This window comes from Aphidius gifuensis, linkage group LG1 (assembly GCF_014905175.1).
Source record: "Aphidius gifuensis isolate YNYX2018 linkage group LG1, ASM1490517v1, whole genome shotgun sequence".
NCBI lineage: Eukaryota > Metazoa > Arthropoda > Insecta > Hymenoptera > Braconidae > Aphidius > Aphidius gifuensis.
The window spans coordinates 15,042,294-15,067,504 of NC_057788.1; the positions used below are offsets into that span (position 1 = coordinate 15,042,294).

The following is a 25,211-nucleotide window of genomic DNA, read 5'->3' on the forward strand; positions in this document are numbered from 1 at the left end:
GAGAAAGTGCCGAGACTGGTCTCGTCTCGTGTGCATCTCTAGGGCCAAGCCTGGCAAAAGGTTGCCAAGTCTTGGCTGCCAGTCTTAGCTGCCACTCTTGGTCAGTGCTTGCACCAGGCTTGGGGATTGACACCAATTTAAGCTTGGCTACCAATACTGGGCCAAGCATTGGCTGCCAATACTCGGCCAAGACTCCCAAAAATTTAATAATTTTATAAAAAAAAAAATTTCTTTAATTGTTTAAACAATTTAATTTTTTTATTTATATAATTAATAATTTATTTGACTGAAAAAACTACACCATAAATACTTGACTTCACCAGGACTTGAACACGGGACCTCCTAGTTGAAACTCCAGAGCCTTACTTACTTAACCATAGCAGCAACAATTAGAGATGAGGAAAATTTGTTCTACTTGAATTTACATTATAATCATGGCAATCCAAGAATCAACCGACACTCAGCCGATATATAAATTTTATTTGTTTCATTAACCCCGGAATATATTTTAATAATTTAAAAAAAAAAAATTTTTTTTCTTGAAATTTTCGTTATATGTAAGAAAAAAATGAGTATATCTGTTATACACATATATATAATTGAATAAAAATTTTTTATTAAAAAATTTTCAATATTAAATTCATAACAGTGGCTCTTAATATATATGACAAATTACTTGATTTCGAAATTTCTCCGACTCTTTTTTCATTCGAAGTTAGACAAATTGAATTTTCCATCAGCACAATACAATAAATAAAAAAAATTAAACGATATAAATAAATAAAGTTTTTAATATTACTATTGCCATCGCTAGCCTATGATAAAGCTACAGTCAAACTTTCAAGTCAATTTATAAATTTTTAAAGGAGTTATCACGAGTCATATGATTAAAAAGAAGTAATTTAAAAAAAAGAAAAAAAAAATTCGTTTTTATTTTTTATCGCGTAAACTAATTATTATAAAAAAAAAAATTATTTAAATGAAAATGTATATTTTTTAATTTTATAGATCAAATTTTTTTTTTTTTTAATTTTTCAATTTTAAATTTCCACCGAAACAACGTCGCGTTTCCATGTCTTCAAGCGCTCAACGTGTCATTGCATCCAGACCCTCAATTGACAATTCATTCGTAATTCAGTATTTAAAACAAGTGTATATAAAATTTGAAAAAAAAAATATTGTGTATTATATGCATTAATATTATTCATACAATAAAAGATTAAAATAAATGTCTCCTAAATTTTCTTTGATATAAATATTTTAATAAATGAATAAACTAATTTTTTTATTTTTATTATATCTATTTGTAATAATTTAAACACATTCGTGTTTATTAATATTTCAGTACATAAATTTTATTAGATCAAGTCATTAATTTTTAAATAAAAAAATTTGGTATCATAAGGAAAATAAAATCGTAGTCGTATATATAATCGCGTCGTGGTTAAGTCGGTAAAGCGTCGGAATTAGAATAGGTAGATTTAGGTAGCGTTGTTAGGGTCAGGAGTTCAAGTCACTTCTCAGGCAAAATTTTCTGATACAAAAAAAAAAAAAAAATTCGACCAACAAAGTTCGAATAGTAAAAAAAAACAATTAAAAAAATGATTGTTAACATAATTTTTTTTTTCTCTTATATTTATTTATGTAAAAGAATTTTTTTTCTTGATTTGTTCAATATTTTTCTTGGATTATAACAAATACTTCATAAACCAAGAAGCTTACTTCTAAAATCGCGTACATTTTGTTATAATCCAAGACCTACTTGGTTATAATCCAAGAACCATACTTCTAAAAATTAGTACATTTTGCCTTGACTCAAGAAATTTTTGTTATTATTTGAGAATTTTTTTTTATAATTCAAGAAGTATTTGTTATAATCCAAGACCTATTTGGTTAAAATCCAAGAACCTTACTTCTAAAAATTAGTACATTTTGCCTTGACTCAAGAAATTTTTGTTATTATTCGAGAATTTTTTTTTATAATTCAAGAAGTATTTGTCATAATCCAAGTCCTATTTGGCCATAAACCAAGAACCTTACTTCTAAAAATTAGAACATTTTGGCATGATTCAAGAAAGTTTTGTTATTATTCAAGAATTTTTTTTTATAATTCAAGACGTATTTGTTATAATTCAAGACAATATTTCCATAATTCAAGAAATTTTTTGTTCTCGAATTATGAAGTTTTTTATTTAATATAAGAAAATTTTTCCATAATCCAAGAACCTTTTTTGCAAGAACAAAAGTTCTGTATTTTAGAATTTTTTTTTCTCAGTGTAAAAAAAATAAAAAATAAAAATTTATTCATAGCTACCGTAATTTATTTTCTTGCTTAGAGGACACACAACGACAACCTCCATATTTTCAAGATAAACAAACAAGTACAGAACCCGTACGTACAAACGTACCCATTTGACATATTGGTACTATATTAATCGTTTTATTTACACCGGTACACTCACAAATTGAAACCACGCCGAAATTTTGCTGAACTTTGCAGCCCTGATAATTACCATTATCTCACAATCGCGCTCAATCTTGCATAACAACCAAGTCAGGCTCACAAACAAACACTAACACACTTATAGTGTACCATCATCAGAAGTCCAGATTTTAAACCAGATTAAATCAGTTTTATTTAATGTAAGAGTCTAGACTGGGATAAAAGAAGTATTTTAAGAAATAAACCGTAAAATAATAAAGAATAATAAAAAAAAAAAAATATACACGGAGAAAAAAAAACGACAAAAATTATTGATAAAACAGGACAAAAATTGTCGTGCCGCACAACAAAGTAGAGGCGAAGTCGAAACTCTACAATATTTGTTCTGTTGATAGTACAGTTTTTGTTCATCTGATAGAATAATAATTGCCGTGCTGTTTAACAAAATTTGTTATGCTTTAAACAAAAATTGTTGAGCATACAACAATTTTTGTATTTAGTTTAATTATTTTTATTATTCCCCATAACAAAAATTCTTAAACCATATTAAATTTTTTTTTCTTTAAAATTACGGAATAAATTTTCATTATGATAATTAAAAATAAGAAGGAAAATAAATGAGGAACAAATTAATTAAAATTACGATGCTTTGATTTATTTTTTGTATTTATGACCAAAGATTGAAATAAAAAATCTCGCTGCAGTAAAATGACAGATGCAGGTTATGTTTGTCATTTTTATGAATCATATTTTATTCTTGATGTGATTTGTTAAATATCAAGTTTTGTTGTTCATCTAGTTGCTCACAAATATTTTATAGTTTATAATTTAATTATTACAATATATTATTAAAACCTGGCATTAATTAATTTATTTTTAGAATGTCATTTACACAAAAGCCAATCTCAACTTAGGCAATTCCACACAATACTATGTAGATATACCGAGGCACACGACCAAGACCGAGTCTTACCGATAACAACCGAAAACCGTACATTGTTGTGCAGCACGGTAAAATTTGCCTTGAAACTGGACAACATTTATTGAGCAACCGAACAAATATTATTGAGCAACACAACAAATATTATTGTATGGTAAAAATTGTTGTACAGCTGAATAAAATTTGTTAGGATTTCGCCTCTAGTTTGTCACGCTGTCACAACGAGTTTTGTCGTTTATTTTTCACCGTGCAATCATTGGTTAATCACCGGCTGATACATAAATGGTCATTGCTTAGTTGCCAATCATCAGCTTTGGATCTTTAAATGCCCAGGGAAAAATCGTCAGATCAAATTAAATCTAATTTGATCTGGCTAAGATAAGATTTGATCTAACCATATCAAATTTGATCTGACCAGATCTGGGCACAGATCAAATCTTATCTGACCAGATCAAACTTGATCTGACTAGATCTAGTTAGATAAAACTTGATCTGCACTTAGATCAATCTAGATCACGGGCGAATGAATGTTTAAGAAGACAAATGTTTCTTACGTTTTATAATCACTGCCGTGGTTAAGTAGGTAAGACTCTGGAATTGCACAGAAGTAGCATTGAGTTTAAGTCCGCATGACGTCAATTTTTTATCGTAAAAATATAGAATTCTTAATTGTATTTCATTAAAACTATGAGAAGAAAAACCAAATTCCTTAATCGAGCATATTGACTAATTTCAAATTATTTTTATTAAATTAATAAATTTTTATCCAGATCAAGTCAGATCAAGTCAGATCTGAAATTGTCCAATAATCCTTATCTGGCTTCATCTGGAATATGCCAGATCAAATCTGATCTGATTCGATCTGATGATTTTCCCTGGGTGGCCAACGCATGGTGGCCATCACTGGCCTAGCTTCTCTTGGCTGTCAGATTTTAAAAATAAAAAAATATCTCTGGCCGTCTCAGAGTCAGCCAAGGCTTGGCCATGGATCAGAATCATGCATGGGCCAGCCATTTACCGGTAATAAAACACGCCGGGCTACCAAACAGTGGGTGCCGTTGATGGAACAATGCATGGGCGTGTTGTCAGCCTTAGTAATTTTTCCACTGCACGGAAAAAAATTTACATATTTTTTTATATACGATTATAGCATAGCAATTTTTGCTTTGTGTTACAGTAAGCTGGTACCATAAGAGCACTTTCTTATATTAGAAATTGAGATTGTACATAGCAATTTTCATTGTCAAACGCCTCCTACTGGCTGTTGCGACCTTCCACGGTGTGCCATAGTAATTTACGCAATGTGCCATAGCAAATCCAACAAAAGCAAAATGTAAAATTTAAAATGTCATTCTTAGTTTTTGAAACAGTTGATATTAAAATCTACGCAACATGGCAAAGCAATGGCTGGCCAGCCATTAATCGACCGTTCATCGGCCAAGTCTTGGTTAATTATTGGGCGGCCAAGACTGGGAATATACAATTAAGCCAAGAGTTGTCACATTAAAGATTGGTGAACTTGACTTGCCATTTGTCGGACGAGTGTCGATTGTTCTTTGGGTCACCAAAATTGATTATTTTTTATTCTTTCGACATATATTAAGAGCCGCTGTTATGAATTTAATATTGAAAATCTTTTATTCAATTATATACATATATATGGGGCATTCCAAGTCAAATCACCGAGTCATCGGCCTGACCCCTACCGATTCACTTGGAAATTTTTTTCTAGGTGTATTTTGGACCAAAAAACGACCTTATTTTTTTTCAATTTTTTTCCACCATTTTTACACCATAAAATAATTTTTTTTTTCCTACTATCGAGTATTTCTCAAATTAGACCAGGTTTAAAATTCTGAAATTTTTCACATATCATCTCGAGGTAAAAACAAGTCACCCATAAAAATTTGGGAATGGGCCGAAAATAATTACTAATTTTTTTATAACTGATTAAAAAAAAATTTTTTAACAAAGTTTAAAAATAGAAAAATTTAATAATGGTTTCTTGTAGAGAAATCAAAAATAAAAATAAATCATATCTTGATTAATTTTGTTTTTCCCTATATTTATGATGGAAAGATAGAAAAACTGCGATGTTTAAAATTCAATTTTTGAAGCTTTTACCCTCAAAATATGGAAAGAACCAAAATTTGCCCAGATATCATTTATTTTTATTTTTGATTTCTCTACAAGAAACCATTATTAGATTATTCTAAAATTAGATTATTTTAAAATTCGTAAAAAAAATTTTTTTTAATCAGTTATAAAAAAATTAGTAATTATTCTCGGACCATTCCCAAATTTTTATGGGTGACTTGTTTTTACCTCGAGATGATATGGGAAAAAATTCAGAATTTTAAACCTGGTCTAATTTGAGAAATACTCGATAGAAGGAAAAAAAAAAATTATTTTATGGTGTAAAAATGGTGGAAAAAAATTGAAAAAAAATAAAGTCGTTTTTTGGTCCAAAATACACCTAGAAAAAAATTTCCAAGTGAATCGGTAGGGGTCAAGCCGATAACTCGGTGATTTGACCTGGAATGCCCCATATATATATATGTGTATAACAGCTATACTCATTTTTTTCTTACATAACGAAAATTTCAAGAAAAAAAAATTTTTTTTTTATAAATTATTAAAATATATTCCGGGGTTAATGAAACAAATAAAATATATATATCGGCCGAGTGTCGGTTGATTCTTGGATTGCCTTGATTATAATGTAAATTCAAGTAGAACAAATTTTCCTCATCTCTAATTATTGCTGCTATGGTTAAGTAAGTAAGGCTCTGGAGTTTCAACTAGAAGGTCCCGTGTTCGAGTCCTGGTGAAGTCAAGTATTTATGGTGAAGTTTTTTCAGTCAAATAATTTATTAATTATATAAATAAAAAAATCAAATAGTTTAAACAATTAAAAAAATTTTTTTTTTATAAAATTCTTAAATTTTCAGGAGTCTTGGCCGAGTATTGGCAGCCAATGTTTGGCCCAGTATTGGTAGCCAAGCTTAAATTAGTGTCAATCCCCAAGCCTGGTGCAAGCACTGACCAAGACTGGCATTCAAGACTTGGCAACATTTTGCCAGGCTTGGCCCAATGCTTGGCCATGTTGTTTTCTCCTTTACGGGTTATTAAATAATTTATTTCTTTTTTTATTCAATACATTAATAGAACGGGAATCATAATAATAATAATAATAATATACAGACTGTCCCATTTTAATTAGATAATGAATTTTTCTTGAAAAATATAGCTCAAATTGAAAAATGATTCAAGTAAAAGTTGTAGGGTTTGGAGGGGGACCCATAAAAAAAAAAAAAAAAACAAAAAATTCAAAATGGCGGAGTTTCAGGTATGAACACACCTTTTTAAAATGGATACTGTATTTTTTTTTTGCACCAAAATGTTTCTTACTCCAAAACTAACAATTTTTATTTCAAAAATTTTTCGATAAAATCACTTTTTTTTCGGCCCGATTTTATCTGTTGATGGATTTTCCTCAAAAAAAAAATGGCTTTGATTTGAAAATGATATTTGGAAAAGTTGTAGCGTTTAGGAAGACAAACACGAAAAAAAAAAAAAAATTGGTAAAAAATTCAAAATGGCGGAGTGAGAAGCATGGATAAAAAAAATGGACTTAGCCAAAAAATTTTATTTAGAAAAAGTGTTCATCTTGATGCGAACAATTTTTTAGTAAAAAAAAATTACACCTAACCTCAAAAAAAAAAGATGTTCATACTTTAAACTCCGCCATTTTGAACTTTTTGAAAATTTTTTTTTTCTTCTCGTGTTTATCTTCCTGAACGCTACAACTTTTCTGGATATCATTTTTAAATTTGAGCCATATTTTTTGAGGAAAATCTATCAACAGACATTGGACAAAATTGGGCCGAAAAAAAAGTGATTTTATCCAAAAACTTTTCGAATAAAAAGTGTTAGTTTTGATGTAAGAAACATTTTGGTGAAAAAAAAATACAGTACACTGAGAGAAATATTAACTAAGAATTACAAACGTAAAAGAAAAAATTACAAAATAAATAGTAAAAACTGCGTTCCCCCGTCATTTATAAGAATTATTCGTATATTGATAGATAATTTTTACAATAAAATTATGTAAAAAATCTGGACATTGACTATATACAATACTAAGCCATAAAATTTACACAATTTTATTGTAATTTCTGTTTAAAAAAAATGACTAAATTTACAACACTCACAAGTAAATTTTAGCAGGCTGAGAATTTACCCACTACCGGTTTTAGAATTTACTAAATTTTATTTAAAAGTTGGACATTTTTTGTGTTAAGTTGGGCAGTTTGTGCTAGATTCACGGAGAATAGCAATCAATTCCCGGCAACATTTTTTCTTTTCTGTTTACACGCTCAAAACTCGAAAACTAATTGTTAAATAGAAAAAAGTTATTCTTGATAAATTGTTTAGAAATAAATAACCAACAATAAACCTCGCTTAACCCCATACCTAGCTTCAACAGATAAGGCTGTAGAAATGCTTGAAATTACATGACAATTCAATCATTTGTTCAATCGGTCGGCCATCTTTGTGTTATTTCGCCCCACAAACAGAATTTTTACAAAGCTATATAGTAAAAAATATTTAAGTCTATGCTAACTTTTATATGTGTACATGATAATTTTTATTATATATATAAGAATATTTATTAAATTGTGCAGTATTTTTCATTCAAACATATAATAATTTTTATTGTTTTCACTAAACATGTATGTTCTTTATTTAATTAACTCATAACTCATAATCTAAGAGATTAATCAAAAAAAGTAATTCTTCATAAATTGTTTAGAATTGAATTTTCAATAATAAACTTCACTCAACCCCATGTCTATCTGCATTTTACACATTTTACATAATTTTATTGTAGAATTCCGACTCTCGCGGCCAGTCCCAGAATTAAAACAAAAATTACAAAGTACTATAGTAATTTCTATTCAACCATGATTTTAATTTTTAGTTAAAATTTCTCTCAGTGTATCCATTAAAAAAAACTATGTTCATACCTAAAACTCCGCCATTTTGAATTTTTTGAATTTTTTTTGTTTTTTTTTTATGGGTTCCCCTTCAAACCCTACAACTTTTACTTGAATCATTTTTCAATTTGAGCTATCATTTTCAAGAAAAATCCTTTATCCAATTAAAATGGGACAGTCTGTATAATGATTATAATGATAGATATTATAATAAGACATCTTATTTATTTATTATTAATTAGCCAATTAGTATATTTTATATTTTTTTTTTTTTAGCTACATCCATGTCTTGGGAGTAAACTGAATATACTGGACAATTTCCATCACCAATATCCTTAGCAATACCAGAAAAACTCAATGCTTTACATTAAAAATATCGTGCAGCATTGGAAAAATACATTAGCTGGTTATTGTTTATCAGATCCATATTGATTGCCAAGATTACGTGAATTGATTGGAAAACTCATGAGTTCATTCCGTGATCTAAGTTTACCGCACTTCTTGAGCTACAAGAAGTTATACCAACAATACCTGGTAGTATACCAATATCAGTTTATGAAAGAAAGTGTTAACAAAATAAAGATGAGCTGAATATCACGTAGTATTAGACGTGTTACATTTGCTGCATTACAAAAACGTCAACTTCGAAAATTCTTTACATTCCCAGGGAAAAATCGTCAGATCAAATCAGATCAAATTAGATCTAATTTGATCTGGCTCAGATCTTAATTTGATCTGATCAGATCTGCGCCTAGATCAAATCTTATATGACCAGATCAAACTTGATCTAACCAGATCTGTTAACATAATTTATGATACTCTTCATCAACAACAACGACAACAATAACAACAGCAAAACCATGATTTGTATGATCTTTTCGAGTCTGATGTCGAAATTATTTATGATTCATTTCATCATCATCAACAACAACAACAAAAACAATAACGATTTAATATTAGAATTAATCAAAATTATTAGTTTTTAATGGTTATTTTTTATTTAATATTATATTTCCAAGTTATGTTGATGAAAAAAAAGGTTCTGTTCAATTGAAAAAAAAAAAAACTGTTCCATTACTATAAACATGTTCTATTAATATAAATTTATTATTTATATTACGGAGGCTAGAAGCCGAAAGGCTCAGCCGCAGTATTGGATTTATCCCCCAAAAAAAAAAAACGTTCATAACTTCTAAACTAATTGTCGTAAAGACTTCGGATTTGGCTCAAAAGAAGCGGCTCTGGGAATTCTATCGCCCCTAATGAAAAAAAACATTATCTATTTGGCCATTTTTTTTTTTTTTCCAAAAAACGAAAAAAAAAAAAATTGTGTTTTTTTTTTTTTTTTTTGCACGAAAAATACTATTCGTACGATAAAAATTCATTTGAAAAAGTTATAGAATTTTGAAATACGATTATTTTAAGCCTAATATGAGACCTCTGCGACTACTCTATTTTGAGTTATAGCTTGTGCCGTTTTCATTTTTTAGGCAAACGATAACTCATGATGAAATGGCGTTAGAGACTTCATATTAGGCTTAAAACATGCGTATTCGAAAATTCTATCGCCTCTCCGAAAAAATTTTGATCTATGAATCATATTTTTCACAAAAATTAAAAAAAAACCGTTTTTTTTTTTTTTTAAATTTAGTTTTTTAAAAAAAAAAAAAAAGTGAGTGAACAGATAATGCTCTTTCTCATGAAGGGCGATGGAATTTCAGAAGACGCGTTGTGTGAGCCTAATACGAAGTCTCTACTACAATTTTATCAAAAGTTACTGCATTCCTAGTTTTCGAGTAATTTCTAAAAAACGCTCTAACTTTCGACAAAATCGTCCTAGATACTTTGTATAAGACTTAAAAAGCATGAATGGTAAAATCCTACAACTTTTAGTCGAAACTTTTTTCAAAAAAAATTATAGTTTTCATAAAATAGTAAAAAATAAAATTTTTGAAATATTTTTGTCTCTTTTGTTTCAAAAATAGAAAAAAATTGACTATTGGAATCAGGATGAACTCCCTAAGGGGCGATAGAGTTTTAAAAACCACGTTTTTTGAGCTTAATATGAAGTCATTCCGTTGATTCTAACAGAAGTTATAGCTTGCCTTAACTTGAACGAAAAAAAAAAAAAAAAAAAAAATCGATTTTCAAAAAAATAAAAAAAAATGTACTATTATTGTATTGTTACTTTTAAAAACTATTTAAGAGATAAAATTTAACACGGCCCTAGCCGGAGTATTGAAAATTTTAAATTTTCAACGGTAACGCGGGCCACACGCCCCAACAAACGTTACCAGATCTTTTTTTATTTATAATGTTTTAATTAAACTCTTTTTCCCGATATTTTTTGAGATTCATAATTAACAATGAATAAATGAACGAATGAGCCCTGGTAGAAATTTGACTTCGAGTTGCGACATTCAATGTCGCAGTGAGCTGGGCGCGACCTATGCTATGCAACACTCGCAGAAGTATCTCGCTGCGAGGTTGCTGCGACCTTAGAATTCATATACGCGCGCGCATCTGCAATTTTGGTGTTTAACCTGTACGTTAAATAATAAATAAATGGTGGTGCCTTCTGCTTTATAATAGTATGTGTAGAACATTCATATTAATCATGAAAGTAAATAATTATAAATATAAATAATTATTGTCGCTCAAAAAATTCATCTGATTATAAAACAGTAAGTAATTTTTTGAGTCTTATATAAAACGTTGATACTGTTTGAAGAGTTTTCAGAGTAATGCAACACTAGATATTCATGTAGACATCGACAAACGGGGAATGTCAACCAGAATGCATTGCATCGCATATCTTATTTTAAGTTTATGTCATATGTTATGAAAAAATAATGTAAGTAATTTTTGAATTTTATATATTTTATTACATAATTAATATTTGAAAGATTCAATAAATTTTTAATCTGAATTAATTTGTTGTAGAGTGATGATTGTAGTTCTCTAAATTGCAGTTTTTTGTCAAGATTGGTCAAGATGACAAGCAACGACAGCTTTAACTATATAAAACTTTTTCAAATTCCTGGAAACCAGTAGTATCATGATTATATTCACTATTATCAGATGGAAATTTTTATATTTAATGTGTTTTTAAATTCGAACAAATTAATAAAAAAACATAAATAATATTACTATTATTATTATTATTGCTATCATAATAAATTTAATCTAGACTACTTTGCGTTTAACCTAAATGACGATAATCGTGAAACCGCTATGTATGTAGACCGCTTCAAATGTGATTTTGCTTGTTTCCGCAGCTAAACATCGCGGCGATGATACGTGTGGCGACATCGTAATGCGTGAATATTATGACTGGGTGATAGCTGCAGGAAATTTCTACCAGGGAGTTGACTCAAAACAAAACCGATAAAGACCGCTATTTTAAAGTATAATAATGCAACGAGGAATCCTTCAATCACTGATCTTTTGTTATTACTTTGAAGAAGTTTTCCACTTTTCGACGCGTGTCAATTTACACATTTTCATTTTTTCTTTTATAATACATTTTTAACCGCATTTTCATGACGTTTTATTCGATTTTTTCAGGTAATTGTTCAATGATTTATATCTTAACTTTCATATTTTTCATCTAAAACCATAAAGTAATTTCAATTTTTTGTTTCATCAATATTGATTAAATATTATTTATATTCTTTATGGGAAAAACAAAATATTCCAAGAAACAAAGGACCATTGCCCTTTCAAAGCGAAGGTTGATTCCATTAATCGTTGTTTAACAAAAATGCTCCATTCCATTCAAATAAACAGCATACATTTTATATTTATTTAATAATTTTATTATTCACATAACAAAATTCTAAAACCATAAAATTTTTCATTAGAAATCTTGGTAATTTCATTACGATAAAACAAAGGCAGATGATTTCAAATTATTCGAGTACAGTTCATATTTATAAATTGAGATTAAAATAAAAAATCTCATTAAAATGACAGGAAGGTTATGATTATCATTTGTTTCATACTCATTTCCATTTGGTAGATTTGTTGCAAAATATTTTATTCCTTTTATCTTATTAATTCCATTCGGATTCGGCAAATAGATACTTCGAACTTAGAAAATTCCACAATATGTATAATAGGGCGCACGAACAGAACAAGTCTACCGATAACACCTCAGAAAATAATTTGTAACACGGACAAATGTATTTTGCATTGGACAACATAGAGCAGCCAATAATATTATTGAGCAACACAACAAATATTATTGGATGGTAAAAATTGTTGTGCAGCTAAATGAAATTTGTTCAACGATAGAATAAAATTTGTTGTACAACAAATTTTGTTTAACGATAGAACAATTTTTGTTGCAGCACAACAAAAAGCGACAGGATAGGATTTCGCCTCTAGTTTGTTGTGCTCTCACAACAATTTTTGAGGTTTTTTTTTCTCAGTAGTACAATAGATATAACATATATCTATTCTCCATATTATATTTGTTTTTCCCAGAAAAATTACCGGAATAACCAAATAATATCTAAGCATAAATAATTTGTATCAAAAAGTTAAAAAAAAAATTATAATAAAATCAAAGTAATGAATCTATTATATTTATTTTGTAAATAAAACTACTAAAAATAAATTATTGACCGAGAAAAGTCGAGACGAGACGAGAGAGAGCTCTCTGTCGTCTCGTCTCGTCTCACGGCATCACTACTAATTTTTATTCATATTTTTATTTCACATATTTTGTTTATTAAAAAGGGAAAAAATGAGTTACTTTTGTATATAAAAATCAAAAATTTTTGTTTTAATATATTTTGTTTCACTTATTTTGTTTAATTAATCGCAATATGTAAAAAATCTTTTCTGGGGAAGATCTTAAGTTTTCAATTTTTAAAAGAATAAAATTATGAAAAATTATTCAAAACAATCAAATACGCGCCGAACTATCCCGTATGCACACCTGCTATAATACGCATGCCAGCCTTAGTCTTCACAGATTTTAGTCGAATACTTATACTCTCCTTGCCAAAACCAACAAGTATTTTCTCGATTATAATTTTTTTTTGAAGAATCATTGAATACATACAATCTTTTCATAAGTACTTTTTAACTTACCAAATATATTTGATAGTCAATAAGTATAGTTTTAATTGCACTCAGCAACACAATTTGAAGGATCAAACACAATTGTGTTTCATCAAAATAACTCCATTTCTTTATATCGGATTAATAAAACCGAGACAATAGAACCATTTTTAGGCAATTCGCTATAGTCTATATCTTTCAATGTCATGTTTCGTATAAAAATTAACAGTAATATCAAGAAAAAAAAAGAATAATTAATTGTATAATAATAAAATGATTTGCTACCTTTACTATTTTTAAATCTCTTTTCAATCCGATAATTTTTTGTTTTTACAATCCAATCTTAAGATCCAATCCAAGAAATTAAAGTATATATATAAATGGGAAACACGGGCCGATGCATGTGTGACACGGCCGTGATATTTTTTTTGCGAATCTCGAGAATCGAAAAATCTGTTATCAGTAAAAAAATAGTGTATTGAAAAGTGATACTATTTCCTCTAAATTGAATGATAAGGTACTATTTTACATAAAATGAGAATTGTTATCTAAAAAAGGATAATACAAAAATAATCGAATTTGCAAAAAAAAATAATTCTAAAAGGTATGTTTTACGTTACCTTTTTTATTATTAAAAACCAAATAAATGATGGACAATAAAAAGTCCGGAAGAAAAATAGTAAAAAAAAATTAAGTAGATACCAAAACGTCAACGAAAAAAGTGTAGTCTATAGACTTTCTTCATCGTTGGAGGAAACCAGCAGAGAGAAGACAGCAAAAAAAAAAAAAAAAAAAAAAGAACAAACACAACTACACAAAAATAAATAAATAAAAGGGGAAGGAAAACGGAAGAAAATTGAAAAAAAAGTCGGACAGGGTCGTAAAGCAACAAGGACAAAGGAAAGAAAATCGCTGGCAGGCTATTTTCCAGAGGAATTTTCATTGGACAGCCACCATATTGGGTGCTAGGAAGAGCCTGGTTGATAGTTGGCATCGATGATTGGTTGTTGCCATGGTCCCGCATATAGTCAAGCCACCAGTAATAAAACAAGGGCAGCGCGCATCATAAACAGTCGGTGAGGGTGGTATGAATGGTGTTTTGCCCGGTCCTAAGGATCTTCTTCCATCCCCTCTCTCTCTCACTTGGACGCATCACCAAGTCACAAAACTAACTGCATTTCGAGAACAGATTCCCACAAGAACTCATAGAGAACGGTGTGCTCAAATCATCATTAGTTATCTCTAACGAAACACAAATATTCAATTAAATTCTTTTCACATTCTCTCACTGTATAACTTTCATCATAACCAACACAAAGACCAACAACATATAAAAAATTAAATTATTTTGTTCAAGATATTGAAAAAAAAAGACTTCGTTTAAAAGAGGAAAAAAGTTGGTGGTTAATGAAGAAAAAATATTTGCCGGTGGTTTAATCAGAATCACTCAATTACAAACAATTTCATGCGATATTCAAATTTTCGAGAACACTCAGCGCCCTTATAACTTAAATATATATATTCAGAAAATATACAAATCACTAGGGTATTTAAAAGAACAAAAAAATCATTCAAAAGCACTTGACAATTAAAAGAAAAAAATAAAGTTGCTCTTTCTTGCATTTAATTATCGTCGAAAAAGTGAAACAACGACAGTTACTGGTGAAAATACAACGGTTTACTTTTCTATTAGTTTTCATGACTTTTTTAAATTTTTATTCAAAATAATTTCTTGTGATTGGAAAGAAAGCTCCAGTGAAAAAAAAATTAAAGACTAATTGATTTTTATAACTTAAAGAGTGGTTGAATGAAGTTTCATTGTGTTGTTTGGAATCGAACGCGTTTATTTCGTAGATTGAGAAGTGAATTTAGTATAATATTAAATTTATGATAACATTTAATAGAAAAAACAATAAGTAGAATTTAAAGTCAAGTTACCCAGAATCTGGAAATGATGTGTTCATAAAATAAACTGAAGAGCAAAAAATTTTTCGAGTTTGATAGAATTTAGGTCTGAGGACCAATAAAGGTCATCCCGGCATCATCCTGGCCAACGACTTGTCAGGTGGCAGTGGCCCAGGTGGCGGTGTTGGTTCCGTCGGCGGAACATCAGTGAGTGGTTCGCTACCAACCACTGCACTCAGTCTGGACCATCAACAATTTAACATATTTCCAGCAATTTTTAGTCGGCAACTGAATTTTTCCGCAGCAGCAGCCAATTGCAGTCAAAATAAACTAATGGACGAATTGAGGCCTAACCTTGGTTTACTTGGAGTTGGTCTTGTTGAAAACGATACTTTTCATTTAAATCATAATCAAGAAAAAAGAAAATGCAGTAGTACAAGTTCGAATGAACAAGATTTTGGACTTTATGGTGTCCATCAAGGTCTGGAAGCTAGTCCACCAACACCAGCAGCAACACCTGGCAGAAATAGTGTTGGTAATCCTACTTCTGTTGGTGAGAAAATTTAAACTACTATATCTCACCCTTATACCTTTCACGAAATATTCAAAAGGAACAATATTATTGCTTTTTCGACACACCCACACACATGCATACAAACGAAATGATATCAGATAACTCAAAATGTATAGCACGGTTTTAAATACGGTAAATTTCCCGCTTATCATCATTCATCATGAGCAATTATAGCTTGTTGCGGTGAAACACGGAGTGCTCATAATTACTACTATGACTATAGAATATATTGAAACTACTACAACAACAACAACAACAACTACTACTACTACTACTACTACTACTACTACTACTACTACTACTACTATATTGCTATTATAATTATTGATTTTATTATTGTTATTATATTCCCACTTGATGCTACGTCCAATATGAGATCCTCACATATAGTCGTACCTGTTCTTTACATATATATAGTTATTGTAGGATAATAGAACTCTGTATCAAGGGACAGAACTGAATCCATAAAGTGCAATAAAGACTAACAGACTTTGACACGGGGGTGCCCTAATGTGGTAGGCGGACTTCTGGTTTCAGTCTGGTGAGTGCTGTAATTTCAACATGGATTTATAGCTTGGCCGACCTGAGCTATTGTTTACACTATATTGCGTAATAATGTTTTAATACAATTCTATCTCTTTTTTTTTTTTAATTTAAGAAAAAAAATATTTAGTTCTACAATTTTTCATTTTTTTTTTTTTTTTTTTTTTTTTTTTTTTTCTATGATCATAGAGAAATGAAAAAAAAAACTAATAATCGAACCAGCACAATAAGTATATATATATTTACTTTGGTAGGTCGCCTGTAATATGCGAGGTTTTTGTTATTGTCCATGAATTTTCAGTTTCACCGATTTTTTTTCTCTTTACTCCTGAAGAAGCTTCTAATGGTCAGTTAATTTTAATCCTGTCCAGCTGTTTATAAAAAAAAACAGATGAATAAAGAGGGATCAATTTGTTCATACAAGTTAAGTTAATCCACGGATTTTTCTTGAACCCGTTGAAATAATCACTTCTTTTTATTCTATTTTCTATGGTCAAATAGTATACTCGACCAACTGGTGTGCAACAAATGACAGATGTGCCCTTTCGATGTTTGTGCCTGAAGGTAAAAGTATAGTTTTAGGTCGAGTGTCTTTTTATACTCTCATTGAACTCGCCCCCATCGAAAAATTACACTTTATGAAGTACTTGACACTTATAAAACTTTTATTAACATATATTTAAAAATAGATAGATAAATAAATAAATAAAGATAAAATAATTTATATGTGAAAGACTGTGTTAGTACGTGTTACCATTTATTCACACGACGATGGCTTCAATGACCTCTACACATTGAATGCGCGTATATATATTTATGAAGCAAACAATTGACATAATTTCTAGAGTTGAATAAAAACATGTATTAATGACATCATCGTTAGCCGATTTGTGTAGAATAGCTTTTCTTGAGATTTTATTGCTCAATAGTTATAAATTGAGTGTAGTTTTAACACAGATTTAGCTTTTATATCTGTGATATCAAATTTGAAAAAGTTAACTCCAAGATGAATAGTGAGGGGGTAATTATAGTCAAACGTTGTGATACCACCTGAACTGAATAAACAAATTTTGTTAAATTCAAGAATTTTTTTTTTCTTTTTACAAATTAAATATTTCTAACCCAACCTCTAATAAATCATTTATTTCTTCTTTCAAAAAGTGTTTTGACAAAAAGTTTTTTTCTAAATTTTAGAAATAATTTTTTTCAGTGTATTTGTATGAGAACGTAAAATTTTAATCAAAACTAACTCGCGAAATGCTTTAGTCGATAGGAGCCCTGATTTCAAACTTGAAGATCCAAAGTTCAAATCCCGCTACATGAAATCAAATATCAAAAAAAATATATAACTAAGTTCTTCACAGATAATAATCTTCACATATGTACATTGAATACATATTATCTTTTTATATATACTTTTTGAATGGACAAACATGATATTCAAAAAGTAGTTTCAATGACAATCAGAAAAACAATTTGAAATATCAAATACAACTGTGTTTTATCAAAATACCTCGATTTTTTCATTTGGCATAACAGAACTCTTAGTAGAATGGCAAAATATATTTGCTAAGAGACAGGCTAGGTCTACCATCATTACGCGTTGATTTTGACAAATTCCAATGTTATTTAGGAAAAATAAGTAGGTGTAAAAAACTCTAAAAAGTCAATATCTCGTCAAATTTTCAAGATCAAGAACGCTCAAAATAGCGGGGATTTGTAGAAAAAATTATAATGAAACTTATAATTAGTCTATAATTTTAGATTTGTATCTTAGTATACTTACTATATAAACTTAGATTTGATCTATAGCTTACTACGAGATATTGAATATTAAAAAAAAAAGACAATGAAATTTTTTACATTTTTAACATTCATGGCATAACTCATTATTTTCGAAAAAATCCAAAATATAAAAATTGTAGCTAATGGAATGCTTCTTTTGGTCATGCCATGAAGTGTCTAGGCTTATTACTTAATAAGTTATTAGATATGGAGAGATAAATGTCTTTTTTCCGTAGATAAATGCAGTAATATATACGGTGTCTCTCTGCGGACCACCTCCGTATAATAGCAAGAAATAATTAGCGAGAAAATACTGTAAAAGCTTTATGTAAGTTATTACATGTAAGTTTTTTTGAATCTGATATATGGGCGGGGGGCAGCTCAGCACCGAATTTACTTACGTTCTATGGGGGTCACGGGCTTTGACTCTATCACAAGAGAAACTGAGTCAGTATCCATAGAAAATACACGGAAGATAAACACAGTAATGGAGAATATCATCTCTTTTGCTTGTCATCGGTATACTCCATACAGATTTGGCATATATAGGCTCATGAGCATGGAGTCGTTATTTTTATCATTCAATTGAATAATTTTTTTCTTTTGACTGCAATGAATTTGTTTCCTAATACCATGACATTACTTTTGACAACTATGCTTGTTTTATTTTCATTAACTCACAGTTGATTGTACTGATTGTACTGACAAATGAATACTTGCCAGCGGTCTGGAGAGCCCAACCCGGCTTTCCCAACCCTACATGAAAGACAGACTGCCATCGTATGACGAGAATGCGATCCACAATCAACATTGAATGCTATAGGGGAATTGAAACTGGGCTATCCCCTGATTCAGTAAAAATATATTTACAGATATTGCACTTAATACAGGTTATAATTTTCATGCTGAAAATGAAAAAAAATCTATACTAATTAGTATTATGATAAATTATATATATATAATATAAAGTATCTATATAAAATATTATAAAATATTAATTAATAAAGTTTTATTTTACTCATTTTCCATGTATATTTATTTCCTGGTGAATCAGAAAAAAAAAAGAAAACATCGACAAAATTCCGAAAACACTCTAGATCAGAATGATTAACAATTAAGGTTGATTCTGAATAACTGATTTCCTGGTATTTTTTTATTCTTTTGTCCATTTTCTCTCTTTTTTTTTTTTTTTTTCTTGATATTCACAGCCAAATTTATAGCTGTGAAAAAAAAACTATATTCGTGATCCTCAATTTTTTTATTTATAAGAAATAAAATTTTGTTCGTACTTTCAGCATTACCCGCGCACGTATCCCCAGTTCGAATCACGCGTTAAGCTCTTTGTTTCAGTTAGTAAGCCTAAAACAAAACGAAAAAAGAGAAATTTCTATTTGTAGTTTCCTTGATAATGTAATACATAATTAAGAATTAAATAAATTTTTTTTTTTATTTTTATATTTTCAACATTTTATTTGTTTGACGAAAAATTTGATTCCTTCAAAACCCTTATTATTTGTAACAAGAACTAATTTATTTAATTCATTACCGATAATGTCTTTCTTGAGTCATTTGTTATTTGAATCAAATTCTTTCTTGTTGAAAATAAACAGGCAATTTACTTTTCTCAAACAGCCACTGTTTGAATCGAACACAATGGGGCATAATTTTAGAGCTTAATTTTAGAGGTTATGCACAAATTACTCTTTTTTTAAAAAATATAATGAGAATCTTCTGAAATTTTGTACACAAGTAGATCTTTTCATTCTGAATACAACGGTATAATTATTTTCTTATGTTGATCGGTTAAATTTTTTGTAATTAATTATTGAAAATAATATTTAACATTGGCTCTTATGGAGATTTCAACCATTTTTTTCGGATAGAAAAAATGATGAAAAAGTCTTGAAAAAAATCACACATATACTAGAAACCGAGTTTTATTAATTGCGCGAAAAATTTTCATATGTTGATCGGTCAATTAATGAGTAATTAATTATAAACTTTACAAAAATTAGATGTGGCAACGTATGACATGTTCAAACACACACATATACCCGCAATCCCATATATTGTTTATGGGGCGCAGGCGCTTTTCACTTTATTTTTTCACAGTGTAGTCGGATTTCAGTTTTGTCTGTGACGTCAGAAGCGCCCCGCAACACCCGCAATGAATTTGTGCATAACCTCCTTAAGGTTTAGAAGTTTGCATCTTGACACAAACCATCTGTTGTTTTCAATAAGATACTCTATTTGAATAATATGAACAAAATATTTTTTCTTATAACAAATAGTGAAATAAATAATTCTTTTTTATTATAAACAACTTATTACCAAAAAGTTTTCTGCTAGCTTTAAAAATACTTTGACTTATTTTTAACCGAAAATTTTCCTAGTTTGTTGTAACAAAATCTAAATATAAGCTTATATCTACTTAGCCTTTAAATCAAAGGTGTTCACACAACGAATCGAGCTCGATTTTCTTATAAATGAACTTGACCGAGTTTCGTATGGAAATGCTTGAATGAGGTAAATGGTAGCAAGGTTCGTAAAGTGGACAGTATTCATCCTCGAACATTGAATCAGCATGTAACATGATTAGGTAATTAGTACCCTAATCAAGTTACCATAGTGTGAAAGACTTGCTTGTTACGGTGCCGCCACTGGTTCTCGTTACCTTAGTTGCATCATTCTCACCTCTTCTGGCTGTATGTATATATATATATATATATATATATCTCCCAATAGAAAATTTATTGAGTCATATTCTGAGAATGACCAAGACGTGTTCAGTTATCATTTTAGTACTCTTGATGACTTTAAAAAAATAATTTGGGTTTTTTAAAACTAACTGAAATTGACCAATTCATTTAAAATTTGATAAAAAATGACTTATTAATTTAATTGTTCCTAATAATATTGCTTATGATTTATTATTATTATTATTTGTTTTTCTAAACATAACTAATGGAATTTTGTATTTTTTATTCAAGTGTTAGAATCATTGCCATCTTCACAGGAATATGTTATAAATAAATGGTGAAATTTTTGAAAAATTTATTACATAAAAATGGGGTGAATTCACCCCTGATCTAAATAATCAAGAAGTTTTCATAAAATTTTTATTAGATAATTATTTATTTCTTGGAAATTTTAAGCTTTAAGTTGAAAAAATAAATGATTAGTTTGAGTGAAAATTGTCACCATTTGAGCTACTTTTTTTTTTTTAATTCAAGACTGGTTGTTTTTTTTTTTTGTTTTTAAGAATATATAAGATAAGTTTAAGAGAAATTTGATGAACGAATAGCCATCACCTTCAAATTAAGAGCGATGCGAAATAACACGTTAATTTAGAACAGTATTGATTTTTTTCGAATGATATACATTTAGAGATGCGCACGAGACGAGAAGAGACAAGATGATATTTTAACGGTCTCAAAAATAGCCTGCAAATTGCTAATCTTGCTTCGTCTCGTCTCGCCTAGAAAATTCCGTCTCTGTCTCGAAAAAAATTTCAAAAAGAAAACAAAAAGAGACTCCCGGGATAAAATATTAAGTATCAGCTTGAGTATTGGAATCAAATTCTAAGCCGTACAAGCCATTTTTTCCGAGATTTTTAACCATGCTAACCATGGCTAAATTAAGCCATTTTTTTAAATACTCATCATGCCAAACATTTTTATTCTTACCTCTTAACTATAAAAATGAGCCTTGAACAAACCATGTTTTTTTATGGTTAACCAGTATTGCTCATTTCAATAGTAAAACGTTGAAATTAAGTATTTAACCAAGGCTTATTTTATTAAATAAATTTTTCTAAGTTTTTTTTATCTTAGAAAATTTAAAATTGACAGTATAATTAATAAATTATTATTAACAAATGATAGTAATCGAATGATTAATTCATTATTGTTAATTCAATAAAGTTAGTAATTTAATAATATTAGTTAAAAATCAATTATTTATAAAATCAATATTCATATGTTATTATTATTTTATTAGTTATTATTATATTTACGTTATTAATCGAATTGAATAAAATATAGAAACTGTTAAGCGTTATCCGAAAAAAATTATAATTACAACCAATTGTCTGTGTACAACTATTTTCTCAAGTTCTAACTTTTTCTTTACATATTTATTTGCCAAATTAATTATCGCATAGTCTGTGATTTAATTTCAATTATTTTAAATAAAATAAACTGTTATCCGAAAAAAAATAATTATTGGAAAAATGATAGGACCGCCTCGTAACTTATGTGAACAAAATTTCTTTAATTTCCAACTTGTAAGAATGGTCTTGTGCGTTAGCACACAAGTTTAGTAAATAGGAAGTCGTAGGTTCGATCACAGTTAGGATTCCAATTCAATTTGAAAAAAAACTGCATTGAAAGTCTAAACTATCAAAAATAATGGCTTAAGCTTCGATTTTTGCCATTCTGATATTTAACCCGTGGACTCTGATGGTTACGGTGTATTCCAAGGGTTTAAGCCATTTTTTTTAATGCTTATTTGAAAAATGGCTTAACTTTCGAACTTAGCTTCAATACTTAAAAATCTTGACGTTGAGTTTTCAATGCTTATTTTATACTTGATATATTTAATTCCGGACTATCAATATTTATTTTTTATATTTAATTCATTTATATGTTATAATTGAAAAAAATAAATATAGATTATATTAAAAACATAAGTTCATCATTTTTAATGGTCAAAGATATCTATATATAATAATTCTATTATGTGTTATAGAAAAAACATGGATGCAAACAGTGAAATTTATACAAAATGATTGATAAAATAAAATGATTATTGATTTTATTGAAACATAAATCATTTGATTTAAGAAAACGCTAAATCAATTGAAAACAATAATGAAAACTGATTAATAGTACCAAATTTGTTCTAATAAAACCACATCTTTCTTAATTAAAATAGTCATTCAATCGATTTCCATCATTTCTTTCTGAATAGCATTAAATAATAAATAAGAAAAGCAATGAATTTTCAATGTCAACAAAAAAAAACTTTGTTAACATTTAATTACGTTTAAAAAATTGAATATACCTACTTATGTATCAAATCTACACTGTTAAAAATTTTTGTATACAATTACAGTTTTTGTAAGAATACAAAACTCGTTTCGTAAAGAAACATAGAATTAATTTTGAAATAACCGCCTGATATTTTTATTTATCCTTTTTATTTCACATATATTTTATTGATCTTTTTATTAAAGCACCTTTTTTTCAACTCGTATACCATTCGCAGTAAATATCATAAAAAACGCACTGATTTTGAAAAAAGCATGTATATAAAAAAAAGTCACGCGTATATATACATACAGGTTTGAGTAGATAAAAAAAAAGAATAAAAAAATATGCATTTTTTAGGTGTTGAAGGTGCTTTTAAAAAGTTGAAACCAGAACCCTGTGCGTCAAGTCCCCATATTGGCCACACACCAACCACAGCCAGTTGTCCGACACCCGCAAGAAGGCGACACAGAACAACTTTTACTCAGGTAAAGAATAATTTTCTCCTTCTTACCATAATAATATTTTGCAAAGAAACATGTTCTTGCTACGTTATTGAATTATTATTAATCTGGGAAAAATATCGTAATATTGATGAGAATATCTGCTATAATATTGATGATAATATATCGAAGATAGTTCTGATATCGATGATACGATACGATAATGCACCCGACGATACGATGATATCTCAATTATTTTTAATGCCTGAATTATCATATTGTATCGTGGCAATATTCAATGTTTGCCAAAACAGTACATATGAAGCCTATAGACACAATTTTTAATCGTTTTGTAGGAACAGCTAGCAGAATTGGAATCGGCGTTTGCAAAATCTCATTATCCGGACATATACTGCAGAGAAGAACTGGCGAGAAGCACAAAATTAAACGAAGCTAGGATCCAGGTGAGTGCAAATGCTAATTCCCGAGTGGAAATTTTGGTCTCATTCGGATCAGGTTTACCTGATATAAGGTCCGATTCGGACTTGGTTTACCAGATCCGATTTGGATCCGAATGTAACGCCGGTAGAGATCCGGATCGGATCAGGGAACACGGATCCGGTTGTAATAAGGGCCCCTTAGCAAAATCGGATTGCAAAATGCATATCCAGCATAGATCCGAATTTATACTTAAAACGGATCCGAATTTATACTTAAATCGGATCTGAATTTTGATTAAAAAAAAAAAAATATGTGCTTTTTTCAATTATTTTATGTTACAAAGGCAGTGGGAATAATGTGTGAATTTCCAAAGCGTAAGAGGGGTAGTGCGCTTTTTAGAAATTCACACATTATTACCACTGTCCCTAGTAACATAAAATATGGTTCGTTACATGTGCCCAATCAGAGAGCCCGCTCACAACTCATTTGGAGGGGAAACACTCGCCAAGGCTCGTGCTTGCCCCTCCAAATGCGTTGAGAGCGGGCTCTCTGATTGGGCACTTGTAACGAAATATACTATTTTTTAACAATATTTATATCTTAGAATATTCAACCTAAACTAAACTAAAACTCCGGAGCTTACGCGAATCGAACTCGGGGATTGTCCGTTTAAAGTCGGTGACACTATCCTGTCGACCACGGCGGTGTACATGGAATTGATAAATTTAAAAGCCATTTACAAGCGTAAAACGTTATTTAAAAATTACAATAGAAAAACTTGATATAATTGATGTTATATATGAGCAACAATGTATTTAATATTATCAAAAAAAAAAAATGACATTCTGAAATTAATTAATTTTTTTTTTTTTTTTTTTCAAATTCTTCTAAGTTAAATCTGTTTTGAATCAGGGATACCGGATCCGGCTTACCTTAGCCAAGCCTTATCGAACCCGGAGGTTAATTTTGAAGAAAAATCAAACTTCAACTGAAGCCCGGCATTCCGGATCCGATTTGGATTAGGATAGAGTAAGGAA

General features: G+C 29.3%; 1 protein-coding gene across 2 annotated transcripts in view; it reads left to right on the forward strand.

Moving 5' to 3' along the window:
* Nucleotides 1-14,612: 14,612 nt before the first annotated feature.
* LOC122849168 (homeobox protein unc-42) overlaps nt 14,613-25,211 on the forward strand; it is a 78,493-nt gene continuing 67,894 nt past the window's right edge. Inside the window, exons 1-3 of one of the 2 annotated variants that reach the window (XM_044147772.1) lie at nt 14,613-15,911; nt 23,651-23,778; nt 24,090-24,197. In XM_044147772.1, coding sequence (XP_044003707.1) covers nt 15,692-15,911; nt 23,651-23,778; nt 24,090-24,197 — 456 coding nt within the window. In that variant the 5' untranslated portion in view covers nt 14,613-15,691. The remainder of the gene's footprint in view (nt 15,912-23,650; nt 23,779-24,089; nt 24,198-25,211) is intronic. The other variant, XM_044147781.1, reaches the window with a different exon arrangement.